This window comes from Urocitellus parryii, chromosome 4, assembly GCF_045843805.1.
Source record: "Urocitellus parryii isolate mUroPar1 chromosome 4, mUroPar1.hap1, whole genome shotgun sequence".
NCBI lineage: Eukaryota > Metazoa > Chordata > Mammalia > Rodentia > Sciuridae > Urocitellus > Urocitellus parryii.
Window position 1 is genome coordinate 191,261,581 of NC_135534.1, and position 12,046 is coordinate 191,273,626.

At 44.2% G+C, this 12,046-nt stretch overlaps 1 protein-coding gene across 2 annotated transcripts in view; it reads left to right on the forward strand.

Moving 5' to 3' along the window:
- The first annotated feature begins 7,539 nt into the window (after positions 1–7,539).
- The window catches only part of Rgs3 (regulator of G protein signaling 3), a 117,090-nt gene continuing 112,583 nt past the window's right edge, over positions 7,540–12,046 (forward strand). For both annotated transcript variants that reach the window (XM_026393302.2, XM_026393304.2), the window contains exon 1: positions 7,540–7,650. In XM_026393302.2, coding sequence (XP_026249087.2) covers positions 7,572–7,650 — 79 coding nt within the window. In that variant the 5' untranslated portion in view covers positions 7,540–7,571. The remainder of the gene's footprint in view (positions 7,651–12,046) is intronic.

Here is a 12,046-nt window from a genome sequence, read left to right on the forward strand (position 1 = left end):
TCTGCATTATTTTCTTCCATAAGTAGAATCCACGCTCCCACATGACTGCAAATGCTAACTTGCTAATGGCTTCCCTGGGGTTGGCTTCGTGCAATTATCTCATCAGAATTTAGACAAGGCAGCATATAACACTTTCTTCCAGGATGCAGGGAGCTCTGGATGTTTTTTAGTCAACAGTTCCTCAGCCTAGTTATATTGTTCTTTCAGAGGCTTAACAAGAAAAATGTTTTCTATACGTACCCACATAGTTACCGCTTCTGGTGTTCTCCTCATTTCTTTGTGTAGGTCCAGAACTCAGTGTGGTCATTGTTTTCCCTCAGCTTAGAAGATTTTCAACATTTCCTTCAAAGCATCTTTGTAGATGTTGCATGCATTCACATTTTGTAAATATGAGAAAAATCTTTATTTTGCCTTCACCTTGAAAGATATTTTTGCTGGGTAAAGAATTTTGGTTGACAATTGTTTTTTGTTTTTTTTCTTCTTTCAGTACTTCAGCGATGTTGCTTCATTGTCTTTTGTGGCACATAGTTTCTGATGAGAAGTCTGATGTCACTTTTATTCCTCTGTATGTAATGTGGGCTTTCAGGGGGGCTGCTTTTAAAAGATTTTCTCTTTCTGCTCGTTTTAAGCAATTTGATCATGTTGTGTTTTGGTACGGGCCTCTTCATATTTCTTCTTCTCAAGGTTCATGGAGCTCCTTGGATTTTTGTGGAATTATAGTTTTTTATCAAATTTGCAAAAAAAAATAAATAAATAAACCCAACCATTTTTATTTCTTCTTCTCCTCCTTCTTCTTTTCTTTTTGCAGTGCTGGGAAATTCTTTCCTTTTGCAACCCAGGGCCTTGCACATGGTAGGCAAGTGCTCTACCCCCGAGTCACACCCCAGCCCCCCACCACTATTTTTTCAAATATGTTTTGTCCCTGCTTTCCTTCAGGGATTCCAGTCCCAGATCTATTAGGCTGCTTGAAGTTGTCTCACTGGTGCTCTGCTCATTTTAAAAATTTCTCCTTTATTGGTCTCTGTGTTTCATCTTGCGTGGTTTTTATGCTGTGTCTTCCAGTTCACTATTTTCTCCCCCGGCAGTGTTCAACCTGTTATTAATCCCATTCTGGGTATTTTTTCATCTCAGACACTGTATGCTTCCCTTTATCATGTTTAGTTTGGGGCTTTTTTGTATCTTCCATGTCTTAGCAAACTTTTAAAGCACTTCTTGAACATACAGAATGTAGTTCTAATGTTTTAACGTCCTTGCCTACTGATTCTATATCTGTGTCATTTCTGGGCTTATTCCTATCAGCTGGTTTTTCTCCTTATCAGGGGTCCTGCTTCTTTGTGTGCCTGGGAACGTTTTACTGGGTCCCAGACATTAGGAATCTTACCTTGTTGCAGGCTGGATGTCTTTATATTCCTAAAAATATTCTTGGGATTGTTCTGGAATGCAGTTAAGTTGCTTAGGAACGGTTGGATCCTATTGGGTCTTTCTTTTAAGCTTCTTTTGATGGGAACAGAGTAGCATTTAATCTAGGGCACAACTGAGGCTATACCGTCCTAAGTACTCTGCCTAGTGCCTCATGAATTAGGGGGTCTTTCCACTCTGGTTGAGGAGAATAAGAACTACTTCTGGCCCTATCTAGGCTTCAGTGATTGTTCTCTGTGATCCTTTAGGGTGGGTGGGTGGCTCTTTCCCCAGTCTCGGGGCACTTTCCTCTTAGCCAAGAGCTTATCAGAAGATTTGAGGGAGGACCCCTGCAGGTCTCTGGGGTCCCTCTTGTGAGGTTCTCTCCTCTCTGGTGTTCTGACCTCTGAACCCTCTCTGCCTCCACCTTCTGAGCTCAACTCAGGGACTGGAGTTGACCTAAGTACTCTCTCCCTTTTGGAAAGTGTCTCCTGGCAATAAGTTGGCTCAACCGTAGGACTCACCTGCTTTTCTGTTCCTCCAGGGACATTGTACCCTGATGTCCAATAGCTTGAAAAACCATGATTTCCTATATTTTGTCCACTCTTTTAGTTGTTTTAGGGGAAAGGGAAAATCCAGTCTCTGTTATTCCATCTTGGCTAGAAGTGAAGTCATCTTGTTCTTTAAGTTTGAAACACTTTTGAGGGTTTCTGGAATGTAGACTATGCCAAATCAAGTTGCTGACTATCAGGCCAGCCGAGGGGGTGCTTCTGGAAGACGCTAAAGCGCTTCCAACCTACATACAAAGGATCTTTTTAAGTCTTTGGCTTTTATCTTTGGCCTCAACTATTTCACTTTCTTTTGGTGGCGAAGGTTTTGGTCTCTTTCACCTTTAGGCAGTATCTCTGTGCTCACACTTGAAATCTTCCATTTTTTCCTTGGTTCCCACTCAGACCCTGTTTGCACATTGAGGTCACCAAAGGTCTTTCCATCTGAGGCAAATTAAAAAGCTTCTCGGTGGTATTTACAGCAACCAGAATCTGCTCCAGTAGAGAACCACTCTACTGGACAACTGTCCTACCTTAAAGACGAATTACAGACAGGCTCTGAAGAGGCACATCTTTCAAGGGTGAATAAAACAGCACTTAACAAAGCCTTCCAACTGGTTAAATTTAGGACAAGGAAAAAAAAAAAAAACCTGACCCAAGAATAATCTCTGGCCTTGAGCCCAGGGTCCTTTTCCTTTTTGAGTGAATTTGGTACATTTTCATTCATGTGGGAACTGTTGCCTCCCAGCATTTTATTCTGGGATGGAAGGTCAACAATGACTGCCTTGTTGCTAAATCCAGTGGACACTTCTCAGTTATTAACCGACTTGACCTCTCAACAACATTTGACATTGTTGACAATTATCTCCTTCTTAATGCGTCCCTGGTTCTCCTTCTCCTCCTACGGCCTTTCTTTCTCCATCTGTCCTCTTCCTGGTTCTGTCCCCAGCCTTCCTCTTACACTGAATGTCCTCCTTGGGAGTGCTTCCCCCCCCCCCCCCCTCTCTCTCTCTCTCTCTCTCTCTCTCTGTAATATTTTTTAGTTATAGATGGATGCGATATCTTTATTTTGTTTATTTATTTTTACGTGGTGCTAAGGATCTAACCCAGTGCCTCACATGTGCGAGGCAGGTGCTCTTCCACGGAGCCCCAGCCCCAGCCCTTCCTTGGGCCTCTTATCATTCACGGCTTCCCTGGGAATTCCTGAATCTGCATTTCTAGCCTGTGTATTTCCCTGAGCTCCAGACCAGTATTTCCACTTGCCATCTTCACTTAGCTGGCACAGAGGGGTTCTCCCCTCGCAGCCTCAGTCTGGGCCTCCCCCTCAGTTCAGCCCTCCCTCCCCAGTTCTCCACCTCTGTAAAGGTTACCTCTAAACATTTAATTCCTCAAGTCAGAGCTTTTCGCATTCACTCTTCCTCTCAGTCACCAAGTTCTGTTGACTCTACTTCTTTCCATCCCCACTGCTACTCTAGTACTTGGTTGCTGCCATCTTTTACGAATGTGACTGGAAAAGACTTCTCTTAACCACTTTCTGCTTCCAACTCTCATATCCCCCCCCCCCCCCCCGCCCCCATGCGAGATTCACCAGAGTCATCTTTCTAAAATAGGAATTAAATCTTGAAAGTCTTACAGAATCGGCCTTTAAAACTGTCTGGACTTCCTAGATTTTTTTTTTTTTTTTTTTTTGGTTCTAGGGATTGAACCCAGGGGCTCTTACCACTGAGCCACATCCCCAGCCCTTTATAAAATATTTTATTTAGAGAAAGCTCTTGCTGAGTTGCTTAGGGCCTTGCTTAGTTGCTGAGGCTGGCTTTGAACTCAGAATCCTCCTGCTTTAGCCTTCTGAGCTGCTGGGATTACAGGCATGAGCCACCGTGCCCAGCTAGACTTCTTGGAATTTTTCCCGGTAGAGTTTTGGTTTTCTTTTGTATTTTCTTTCTGGTTAGTGATCTATTAAACATCATAAATCTATAATATATAGATATAAACATCAATTAGATCTACAAGTATAGCTCTAGACATCTAGTCAAACTCTTGTATTAATTTTAGTTAATACTTTCTAGAAAATTATTTATTTCCCCTCAAATTTTCAAATTTATAAGTTGCAACATTTTTTCTTATAATTAAAAAAATTACCTTTATATCTTAGTTATCCTCCTCTTTCCTAAACTTATTTGTAGCTTTCTTTGCTAAGTTTTGCCAGAAGTCGATTTCATTGATTTTGGGGGGGCAGGGTACTGGAGATTGAACTCAGGGGCACTCAACCACTGAGCCACATCCCCAGCCCTATTTTGTATTTTTTTTTTTAGTTGCTTAGTTCCTTGCTTTTCCTGAGGCTGGCTTTGAACTCACAGTCCTCCTGTCTCAGCCTCCTGAGCCACTGGGGTTACAGGTGCACGCCAATGTGCCTGGATGTTTTATTGATCTTTTCAAAGGCCATGTTTTGATTTTATTGTTGAAGTCTCTCTTTTTTTTTAAATAAATTTCAACTTTAAAAATTTCCTCTGAATTAGCTTATTTATCTTTCAACTTTTTGAAATGAATCTATTTTTCTTCTCTAAATAAAACGATTTTTCCCCTTGGACTTTCTATTCTATCGATCTGTTTGTCCTTTCTTTCTGGTATAACATTATTAAAACATTATTTAACATTTGGCAGTCCAAGTCTCCTTTATTATTATTTTACAAAATTTTCTTGGTTATTGGACCAGATGGCATCTTAAAGTCACAAAGATCTTTGATAGTTAATGTAAAAATGCACCCAAATAAATCCTTTTAGTTCCTTCTTTCCAAACTCAAATATTCATTATTTTTGCAGTCTTCAAAAAATGTCTATCATCAATCTGTGTTTGCATGTGGCATGTTTAAATGTATTTTATGTGTGTGCATGTGTGTGTGTGCATTTGATGCATGTATAGCATGCGGGGTGTGTTTGTATATAGGTGTGAGGTGTGAGTGTAGTGGGTTGTGTGTATGCATGTGGGGTGTGTTAAGGTATGTGTGGTCTATGTGTGTGCGGGATGTGTGCCATGTGTATGTTTGTGCTGTGGGTGTGTGCCAAGTGAATTTATGTACATGTAGAGTGTGTGTGAGTGCAAGTGGCGTGAAAAAGAGATACTGAGACCCTAGAGGGTGCTTGAGTCCCCTGGGCATGTCACAGAGAGCCAGACTTGCTTCTCAGCCCCCCTTCCTTCTTGGGGAAAACAGGGCTAGGACCTGACTCTTTCTGAATGTCAACTGTGGATGGCAATATGGGTCAGTAGGGCAAGTCCCTGCAGTGCCACTGCCCATGCTCCCACTCACTTGTCCTTCATCTCCTAAGGGAGGAAAAATGACCTGTTCTTTTAAGCAAAGGGAACTTCCAGGGACCCACTCAGTAAAGGAACATTTGCTGTGGCAGCAAAGGTGGTACAGGTGGTTCCAACAGAGGGGATCAGGATCAGGCTGGCCTTGGGGTCTCCCAACTGAACAGGTTAGCTGCTGAGTGGGGCAGAAGGAGTCAGGAGGGAAACTGCGAGGCAGTGGGACCTTGGTCCCGATAGCAGGTGAAGAGCATAGTATGGGCCTCTGTCCTTTGTCTCCCAGGCTACATTCAGACAATGCAATTCTCTTCCCAGGTCCCATCTTCCTGAATGTTGCACCTGCAAGTTGCTCGAAGCCTCCTGTCCAAGGTGCTCTTCCACAGTATAAGGCTCTACAATGGTCTCTGGAAGAGCTGTAAAGAGGGTGACTGTCACCTTGGGCACATAGCCCTTCTCTTCCGTGTGCCCTGGCTTCTGAATGCCTTGCTTTATAATTCCTACCAGGAGTGAACAAGCCCTCACAGTGGGCGTCCTTGGGCCATGTTTAACTCCTGCTCTGATCTTGCTCCTGCAGCGCTGCAGCACCCTGGAGCGCAGTGTCCTGTCTGCACCCTGTGGCTTGAACCTGAGGTTGCCCATTTTCCATGACTGGGTGGAGTGGCTAAGCCAGGATACTTCCCTGCCCAAAATGGATGTCTGGACTCAGACTTCTCCAGTCAGGAAGAGGATCAAGCATGCCCAAATCCAGGGTGCAGGTAAGACCATCTGCCAATGGAGAGTGAGCCCACTCCTGCTAAGGGTAGTGTTCATGGTGTGTGTGGGGTAGGTGAGGCAAGAGCAGGACAGGGCTTTACACAGTACCAGGATTCAAATGATCCACTCACTTGTATGTGACTCATTTGCACTTGACCAGTAGTTTGTTGATTTTAAGCCTCCTCTAGTTTCTGCTTCCTACCGGTGGCCAGCTAAACCTGTGGCATCTAGTTTCCTTACTGCCTCAAGAAATCAGGTCTGCTACCTCCACTTGCTGTTGACCATGGGGCAGGTGTGGAAGCCAAGGAAGAGCAGAAGGGTGACAGCCTTTGGGGCAGAGGGTCCAATTTCAGCTCTGCCTGTTCCTAGTTCTGCAAACCTGGGCACGTCACCTACCATTTCCACCTGGGGTTCAGATTTCTCCCTGGTAAATTGGAGCTAATACTTCCTAGGCTTAGGGGAAGATCAGATGAGATGATATGTGTTAATTGCACAGCTCAGCTTCTGGCACCTGGTACTCAATATATATAACTCTTCTCTCTTGCCTCCCCCAATCTTGTCTTGAGTGGATCATGGAACCACAAATACCCACTTGGTAATGAAGTCAGGGATCAGGGACAAACACCAACACTTCCCATTTTTAGATTTACATGAGACCAGCAGCTTTCCCTCCCACAGTGGCAACAGTCAGAGATTTGCAGAGCAGATGTCTTGGTGTGAATCTGCTCCCTGGAGGTGTCTCATGAATGTTTGCCGACAAATCCACACAAGGGCTGACCTTCCTTCTAGCTCTGCCGGCTTGCACCAGGCTCTGGAGATTCAAAGTGCCTACCCACTTTCCCAACTCCCCTCCCTGTCCTTAGATGCTGGGGGCCTGCCCTACTACTGTCTGATGGCACCAGGCTGCACATGGAGGACCATGAGGCTGGCTGGTGCAAGCTGCTCCCATATGTACCTGTCCTAGGATGCTCTCATCCAAGGGAGATTCAGAAGGGCCATCTGGGCTGGCAGGGTTTGGAAAGAGGCTGGAACCTCTGGTGGGGGTGGCTTGTCCAAATGCAGAGAACACTTTCCCAAACCCTACTGTTCCTGGCTAGGAGGGTGCTCCTTTGCCCTTGCTTGGGTCTGATGATTACAGGTCGGAGCTTCAAAGCTCTGGCTAATTGCAGCCTGGGGGAGCTGGGCGAGCAGGCTAAGCAACTGGCCCCTTTCAGGGCTGGCACTTCCGAGCCCCAAGTGCGGTGCTGGAGCCAGGGGTCCTGGCACGGCCGCCGGGTGCAACCGGCTCCTCTGACTGCTGGTGACTGTCCTGGTTGCTCCGGGCGCCCACGCCTCCTCCCCTTGGCCTGCGTCTGCCAGATCAGGTGGAAATCTCCCCATTCAAACCAGCGCGGGCCAATCAGGGCCGGGCGCGCGCGGCCGTTCCCCAGCGCCGCGCAGCCGGGCCTCCGCTCCCGCCCGCCGCCGCTCCAAGGCGCTGGTGCAGGGCGCGGGCGAGCCTGCTGCCCCGGTTACCCGCACAACACAGCCACCTCGGGTTACCCTGCCCCTCCCGCAGCAGGGACGCCATGGAGGGCTCCCTGCACCGCGTCTCCTTTGGGAACCAGCGCGCCCGCCGGGACCTGTCCTTCTACCTCTCCACCTTTGGTAAGTGCCTCGGGGGGCAAGGCTGCCCCCTCATACCCTCAGTGGTGAAAGGCGATGTTGGGCAGCTCTCTTCCCATCTGGGGGCGACTTCTCTGGCTCCTTCCTCCTCTGATCGCCCAGAAGGGCTCAGGGCACAGGCTCAGGCGCAGCGAGTCGCGGGACACCACCTGCTGCCCGGCCGCTGGTGCCAGCTGCAGTTGGTTCTGCCTCACTTGGCTGGAATAATCACGCTCCAGTTAATCTTTCAGAGACCCGGCTTGTCACCACGGAGTTTCCCATTAGCAGGCAGCTCCAGTGCAATCAAGGTTCAGTTTCTGGATATCTCATTCACCCACTTTCCTTTGACTCAGCAACTCAACAGGTGCAGGGTCAGTCCAGGTAGCCTTGCCTCCTGTGGCGCACCCTGGAGGCTGTAATCTGACTTCTTCAATGGGTATCTGGCTTGCAGCCGAGGTGGGAGAATTCTCTCCTCCAAGACAGACCTTGGGAGACTCCCAGGGCTGCCCTTCAACTTAAAGTGGAGAAAGGGGCAGTAGGCCTCCACTCCCAAGCTGCTAAGTTTGCAGATGGAGTTCTTCCAAATACCAGCTGGGCAGCGGCTGTCACAAAGGCCTGGACAAACCTGACCTTCCAAGTATCCATAGTAAAGATAACAGCCCTTCTCTAGAGTACAGCCCTTGTTTCTTCCCTGGGCTTGCAACTCCCTGTGCAGAGGGGTTATTTTTCCTCTGTGAAGGCTTGGGCCCAGAGAGAGGAAGATCTCTCATGAGCCAAGACTTGTACCTGAACTTGAACCTTCTGGAAATGTTCACTTCTGTGGGGGTGTTCACTTCAGGGGAGGGTTATGCAAGCTGAGTCTAGGACCTGACTACTCTAGAGGGAAATTTTTCTTCATTGTAATAATTGGTGTACTTTGAAGAAGTATACATAATATTTTCCCCAGGATTATCTCTTTTGTTTTGATTAGGATATTCATTAACATTTTTTTGATAAAAATTTTGTTGAGATATAATTCACATACATACAATTCATTTATTTAAAGTGTACAATTCAATGGGAATTGCACAAACATTACCACAGTTATTTTTATAACATTTTCATTGCCTCATCTCAAGTCTAGGTGATCACTAATCTACTTTCTGTCTCTATAGACTTGCCTATTTTGAACATTTTATATAAAAGGAATCATATAATACATGTTTATCTGGGACTGACTTCCTTCACTTATGATGTTTTCAAGGTTTAATTATGTTGTAGCATGTGTCATTTCATTCATTTTTATGGCTGAATAATATTCTGTTGTATGGACATACCACATCCTGTTTATCCATCCATCTGTTGTTGAATATTTAAGTTGCCTTCACTTTTTGGCTATTATGGATAGTGCTGCCACAAACATTTATGTACAAGTTTTTGTGTGGAAAGATGTCCTTTTTTCTCTCTTATACCTATGAGTAGAATTCTTGGATCATATGTTAACTCTGTGTTTATCTAGCTGAGGAACTGTCAAACTTTTCCACACTGTCTGCACCATTTTACACCATCAGCAATGAATGCAGGTTTTGCTTTCTTCACATCCTCACTGATACCTCTTATTATCTGACTTTTTAGTTCCAGCGATCCCAGTGAATTGTAAATGGTATCTTATTATGGTTTGGATTTGCATTTTCCTAAACACCAGTGATGTTGAGCCTTTTTAATATGCTTATTGATATTTGCATATATTCTTCATAGAAATATTCTTCAGACTCTTTTGCTCATTTTTAAATTGGGCAATTTTTTTCTATTACTGAGTTAGAAGAGTTTTTTCCTATATTATAGATGTAAACCCCTTATCAGATATATGATCTGCAAATATTTTATTTCAATCTGTAGATTTTTTCACTTTCTTTATATTGTTTTTTGAAGACCAAGTGTTTTTAATTTTGTAGAAGTCCAATTTATCTTTTCTTTTGTTGTTGGTATTTTTGATGTCATAATCTGAATCTCTTGCTAGGTGAAAGGTCACAAGATTTACTCTGCGGTCTTCTAAGAGTATCATAGTTTTGACTCTTACATTTATGTTTTAATCCACATTTAGTTAATGTTTGTATATGATATGAGCTCAGGGTCCAATTTTATTCTTTTGTATATGGCTATCCAGTTGTCCCAGTATCATTTATTGATAATATTTTTATGCCCCCTCTGGAGGATCTTGGTACCTTTATTAAAAAGCAATTGAAGGGGCTGGAGATGTGGCTCAGCGGTAGCGAGCTCGCCTGGCATGCGTGCGGCCCGGGTTCGATCCTCAGCACCACATACCAACAAAGATGTTGTGTCCGCCGAGAACTAAAAAATAAATATTAAAAAAAAATTCTCTCTCTTTCTCTCTCTCCCCTCTCTCACTCTCTCTTAAAAAAAAAAAAAAAAGCAATTGAAGGATGGGATTGTGGCTCAGTAGCAGAACACTTGCCTTGCAAGTGAAGTGTGAGGCACGGGCATTAAAAAAATAAATAAACAAAATAAAGGTGTTGTGTCCATCTACAACTAAAAAAATATTTTAAAAAAGCAATTGATCATGGGATTATTTCTGGACTCTCAATTCTATTCCATTGATCTGTTTATCAATCATTGCGCCAGTACCACACTGTCTTACTATTGCTTTGTAGTTATGTTTTGAAATTTGTTCTTCTTTTTCAAGTTTATTTGGACTGTCCTGGGTCCCTTGAGTTTCCATCTGAATTTTGGGTAGAATGTTTTATATAGAAAATAAAAATCAAATTCACAAAAAATATGGATAAATATTTATAGAGTGTCTTATTGAAGGGATTCCCGTGTATCAGCTTGCCTGATGAGCCAATTTATTAACCTGTGTGCAGTCTCTGAACCAAATTGTCACTCAGGTCTCTGTATCCTGGAAGTGGTGAGTGATCCGGTGGAGAACAGGTTGCCCTTTCTGCAGGGTGTGTGGGCCAGGAGACGATGGGCAGGCTGGACGTGTCCTGAGGGATGTAGGTAGCTGTGGACGTGGAAGACAACCCACTTCTCTTTAGAAATGCCACCCCCAGGTGAACCTGCAAGATGGGAGCTGTGGGGAGGAGCTCTAAGTGCAGGCTCTAACGTGGGCCTGGGGTGTCAGGTTCATCAGAAGGAAGACGCTGTGTTGAAGGCAGAGTGGGCTAAGGCACAGTGTGGGTTCACTGGCCCTTTGTTTTCCTTTTCCATGTTCACTGGGGCCCTGTTCTACCCTTTTCCTGCCCCCCACCAGAGGTCATGGAGATAAAGAATCCATCTTCTTCTGTCCCAGCTGTGGCCTGTGTCAGGCAGTGTGAGGTCAGCCCTTCGGTGTGTCCCTGCTGGCTGCTCCGTGACCCCTGTGTTCATCCCTCCCAGGCTTGGCTCTGGAAATAGTCCATTCTCAGGAGCTCATCCCGTGCTGGTTGGAGTCTTCAGAGTTTACTGCTTTTCCTCTCTTGGAATCCATCTGCTTGGGAGCTTTCAGAGATTCCTCACAGCTTCTGATGGCTCAATAGCTCTCTGTTTTTTTTTTTTTTTTTAATTCTAATGATGCTCCTTTTACATCTTTTCTATTATGAAGTATTACAAACATATAGAAAAGTGCCCCCTCGCCGCTGGGACAGTTCAGTGACTTATCATAAAGCACGTACCTTTCTTTCACCAGAGTCAAAATTGAATACTACCAATATCCAGAAGCTCATGTCTGATATATGAATTATAATTCAGTTCAAAATATTTTCTAGTTTCCATTGTTATTTCTCCTCCAATCCATGGATAATCTAGAAGTATATTTCTTAATTTCCAATTTTTTTTTCTAGCAATGTTTTTGTTGTTTATTTTATATTTTGATCAGAAAACATCCTCTGTATCCAGCAGTTTTTTGAAATTCATTGAGGTTTGCTCGATGGCCCAGTGGATAGCCAGTTTTTCTAGGTGTTTTCTGAGCACTCCGAAAGAATTTTGCAGCAGTTGTATGCAGCGTTCTTTGCAAATGTCAAGTTTAGGTCAAACTTGCTAATTACATTGCTCTAGTATTTTGTATCCTTGTTGATTTTTTCCCCCAGTTTGTTCTATCAGTTACCAAGCGAGGTGTGTTAAAAATTCCCACTCTAATTGTAAACTTGTCTACTTCCCATTGGAGTTGTGAGTTTTTCCTTTATATGTTTTGAAGCTATATTGAGAACATGCACATTTAGAATGATTATCTTTCTGGTGAATAGAAGCTTTTATTATGAAATCTTCTTTTGCTATGAAGATTTCTCCTTATTTCTAGATGAAATCTACTTTTCCTGATATTAACGTAGCTACCCACTTGCCTGGCATGCCTTTTCTAATCCTTCGCTCACTCCCCTCCTCTATGTCTAAACCAAAGAGCATCTTTCTTCTTGAAGACCTGAGA